The sequence below is a fragment of the Phragmites australis genome, chromosome 5 (genome assembly GCF_958298935.1).
Source record: "Phragmites australis chromosome 5, lpPhrAust1.1, whole genome shotgun sequence".
NCBI lineage: Eukaryota > Viridiplantae > Streptophyta > Magnoliopsida > Poales > Poaceae > Phragmites > Phragmites australis.
In genome coordinates, this window is record NC_084925.1 from 9,423,451 (window position 1) to 9,427,984 (window position 4,534).

Here is a 4,534-nt window from a genome sequence, read left to right on the forward strand (position 1 = left end):
CGTGACAATCCTACGGCACCTTCCGTTCATACCGAGGATCCAACGGCTATACATGACCGAGGAATCCGCGAAACAGATGACATGACACAAAAATGGCAAACGATACAATCCTGACAGGATGGTACATGCATCCGATGGTGAAGCATGGACCCACTTTGATGGCATTCATCATGAGAAAGCTAAAGAGGCTCGTAATGTACGTGTTGCGCTGGCAACAGATGGGTTCAATCCTTATGGAATGATGGCTGCCCCATACACATGTTGGCCCGTGTTCGTTATCCCCCTCAATCTCCCCCCCGGCATATGCTTTCAACGACAGAACGTATTCTTGTCGTTGATAATTCCTGGACACCCGGGGAATAATATGGGTGTGTTCATGGAGCCTGTGATTGATGAATTGGTCCGTGCTTGGGAGGAAGGGGTATGGACATACGACCGAGCTACAAAGAAAAACTTCAAAATGCATGTTTGGTACCACTACTCCCTGCATGACTTCCTGGCGTATGGGATATTCTGCGCCTGGTGTGTTCACGGGAAGTTCCCATGCCCAGTATGCAAGGAAGGTCTGAGGTTCATTTGGTTGCAGAAGGGTGGCAAGTATTCATCGTTCGACAAACATCGGCAATTCCTCCCTCTTGACCATGCATTCAGACGAGACATCAAGAACTTTACGAAAGGTGTCGTAGTGACAGACCCTGCACCACCGATAATGACTGGTGCCACGGTTCATGAACAGATAGATGGTCTCGAGGTCAATCCAGAAGGTGGTTTTGTGGGATATGGTGAGCAACATATGTGGACTCATAAGTCGGGCTTGACTCGGCTCCCCTATTTTGATGACCTTCTCCTTCCACACAACATTGATGTAATGCACACTGAAAAGAATGTTGCCGAGGCACTTTGGGCAACAATCATGGACATTCCTGACAAGTCAAAGGACAACGTTAAGGCTAGAGTGGATCTGGCAACGATATGCGATAGACCAAACCAACATATGAAGCCTCCTAGTCGCGGCAAGACATGGAGAAGGCCTAAGGCCGATTTTGTCTTGAGCAAGCCCCAAAGGAGGGAAGTACTAGAATGGATCCAGACGTTAATGTTCCCTGATGGGTATGCAGCTAATCTGAGGAGGGGAGTGAACTTATCTACTATGCGAGTCTTAGGGATGAAGAGTCATGACTACCACATATGGATTGAGCGGCTTCTTCCGGCGATGGTTCGAGGCTATGTCCCTGAGCAAGTCTGGCTAGTGCTGGCAGAGTTGAGCTATTTCTTTCGCCAGCTTTGTGCCAAGGAGTTATCTCGGACCGTGATTGCTGACTTGGAAAGAATGGCACCTGTGTTGCTCTGTAAGTTGGAGAAGATCTTTCCACCCGGCTTCTTCAATCCGATGCAGCATTTGATTTTGCACCTCCCGTACGAGGCACGAATGAGGGGGCCCGTGCAGGGCCGTTGGTGCTATCCAATCGAGAGACGTCTAAAGGTTCTTCGAAAGAAATGTAGAAATAAATGCAAAATCGAGGCTTCCATTGCAGAGGCATACATTCTGGAGGAGGTGGCGAACTTCACAACAACATACTATGGTGACAACCTCCCTAGCGTGCATAATCCACCCCCTCGTTACAATGCTGGCGAAAATGAATCGAACCTCAGCCTTTTCCGAGGCCAACTCGGAAGCGCAAGTGCATCGACCCCCAAGACCTTGAATCATGAAGAGTGGCGCCATATCATGCTATACGTGTTGACCAACCTTGACGAAGTGGCGCCGTACATGCAGTAAGTTCTCAACGAACTTGTTAAATACGCCGTCACTATTCTGCATCCAACCCCCTTGTTTCTCGTTGGTACAGGGAATTTCTTCATGAATTCTGGCGTCAATCAAGGGATCCTACCCCGCAGCAGGTAGATACCCTTCTTAGACAGGGTGCGGGAAATGGAATGCCCGATTTCATTTCTTGGTTCAAACGGAAGGTACCGTCCAATTTAGCTCGTACTTAGTTTGACATTCCAAGTTACTCGTACGTGCGAATAATATAACGATGTATCCTGCTTGAGCTTGCAGGGCCAGAGGGATGCGTCTATGTGTGCCGAGTTGAGACAGGTTGCCGATGGCTTTGCCTATAGGGTCAGGTCATTTTCTGGTTATGACGTGAATGGATATCGCTTTCGCACAACAAGCTACGAGCAGAGTCGGCCCAATCGAAGAACCACAAGTTCCGGAGTTTTTACGCCCGGCGTTGATGAGGTCGAGTATTATGGAAGAATTGAAGAAATATACGAACTCAAGTTTCATGGTTCCAAACCTTTTAATCCCGTCATATTTAAATGCCATTGGTTTGATCCTGAAGTAACGAGACGGACATATTGTAATCTTGGGCTAGTCGAAATTCGACAGGATTCCGTCTTACCAGGAGACGATGTCTATATTGTGGCCCAACAGGCCACGCAAGTTTATTATCTCCCATATGCGTGTCAAACCATAAGGCATCTTAAGGGTTGGGATATTGTGCACAGGGTATCGCCACACGGTAAAGTGCCTGTCCCAAACGATGAAGATTACAACTTAGACCCAAACACATATGACGGAGAGTTCTTTCAAGAAGAGGGACTAGAAGGGAGGTTTGAGATAGACTTAACCGAAGCGATCGGAATGGAAGTAGACAATGAAACGGTTATTGAAGAGGACGTTGGAGATGAGGTGCAAAATGTGAAGGACTTACAAATGCTTGAGCGATTACATTTAGACAATGACAATGGCAACATTGCTCATTCGGATAGTGTTGATTATTTCGACATGATTGATAGTGATGATGAGACTTATGATCCAGCTAATCCCGATCATGAAGATTATTTCTAATACATGTAATACTATGTTATTTTGTAATTACGTTTTGTTTATTTTGCATCTCTTTCTAAGTACTTCTTGTTTATCTGTGCTTATTGGTTTACTCTTTTTAATTGCAGGTGATTGAACAAAGATGGTGGGCGGTGGGATGAGGAAGCTAACGTCCTTGTACCGAAGGACAATGACCGCTGCACCGGGGGAGAGTAGGAGGAGGAGCAGCCGCAGGAGGGAGTCGTCGCCTGCCGCCCCGTCGCGTGAGGAGGAGGAGGAGGAGCAGGTGCCCCAGGAGGACGCCGAGGAGGCGCAGGAGGACGCGCAGGAGGACGACGAGGAGGAGGCGACAGCAGGGGGTTCCGCTTCCTCTAGTTCGTCGAGCGTCTACTTGCGAGGTCCCGCGAGCCTCCCTCAGCGACCGATACCTCGTGAGAGACGCCCGCTGATTCGACCCGAGGGGGAAAAGTAAGTAACTTTAGATGTTATCACTACTTTATATGATATGTTGAATATCAAAATAGAAATTGGACGATTGTTAATCACTTGGGCAGGAACTGGACGATTGTGGCGAGTGGAGGTGCTCACACACGCCAAGTCAATGGCATCCTCGGTCTTCTGTGCAAGGAGCACTTCCCTGGCCTGGTTGAGTACGCCGGAGTGACGGGGCCGGCCTACTCGTTTGACCACTACGCCGCCGCCCCCGATGCTGCAGATCGGGCCCGCAGGGTATTCAACAAGGCGGAGCGGGTGAAGCAAGAGCTGTGGGTAAGTCTTCCTCGCACTACATTGCTCAATACATCGTATTTATTGGACATTCTTGAAATAATGAATGGATACATCGTGTTTGTATGCAGGATTTCTTTAGATGCCAGGACGGACATGAGGCCAGGGCGGATGCGGTGGCTACCAAATGCTGCAAAAAAACTCGTCGTGGACATGCATTACGAGGCGCGCATCCAGGCCGTCGTAACTTACCACGGTACCGTCGTTGGAATGAAGGTCACCAAAAGGGACGCAAGAACCATGACGCTGACCCGGGACCAGTACCTGCAGGTAAATACAGAATATTAATACTGATTCCTTTTGAGATTAAGTAGGCTTAATTTCATCTTCTGATATGTCATGTACTTGATGGCCTGTAGATGATTCCTTATTGGTGCGCCACGCATCCCCAGTGCTGGGAACAGATGGTGGACAAGTGGTGCTCACGCGAGTGGGAGGAGACGCACAACTTGTGCCGGGAGCGGCGTTTGATGATGCCAGGTGTAGCACACCATCAAGGCAGCCGCAACCTCAGCGGATACGCACAAACATGGGTACGCGAATTCATTTATTTATTCTAACGCTCAATTCTGCATGATTTCTAATCATCTTGCTATTTTTCTCGCAGTCGGCGTCACATGGTGGCCAGCCTTGCTCCATCTTCAAGGCATTTGCTATGGCCCACAAGGGCAAGGCGACGTCCGACGTCGACTACAACCCGGAGGACGGGCCCGAGGCGTACAGCAATGCGACCGTCCACAACCGCCTTAGTGAGTACACATCGATGGCAAGGGAGGTCCATGGGCCAGAGTACGATCCGAGCACCGAGGACCTTGATGGAGAAGTCGTCATGAGGGTGGGAGGAGGCAAGAAGCATGGGCGATACTGGATTGGCGACGGCGCAATCGACTCGGCCGCTACTCCCAGTCTCTC

At 49.4% G+C, this 4,534-nt stretch overlaps 1 protein-coding gene across 1 annotated transcript; it reads left to right on the plus strand.

Annotated features, from left to right (window-relative positions):
* Window positions 1-1,531: 1,531 nt before the first annotated feature.
* LOC133918710 (uncharacterized) lies at window positions 1,532-2,949 on the plus strand. The gene is made up of 2 exons (XM_062362727.1): window positions 1,532-1,971; window positions 2,063-2,949. Exons 1-2 carry the CDS (start codon window positions 1,939-1,941, stop codon window positions 2,855-2,857), a joined length of 828 nt encoding a protein of 275 aa, XP_062218711.1. The 5' UTR covers window positions 1,532-1,938; the 3' UTR covers window positions 2,858-2,949.
* Window positions 2,950-4,534: the final 1,585 nt, after the last annotated feature.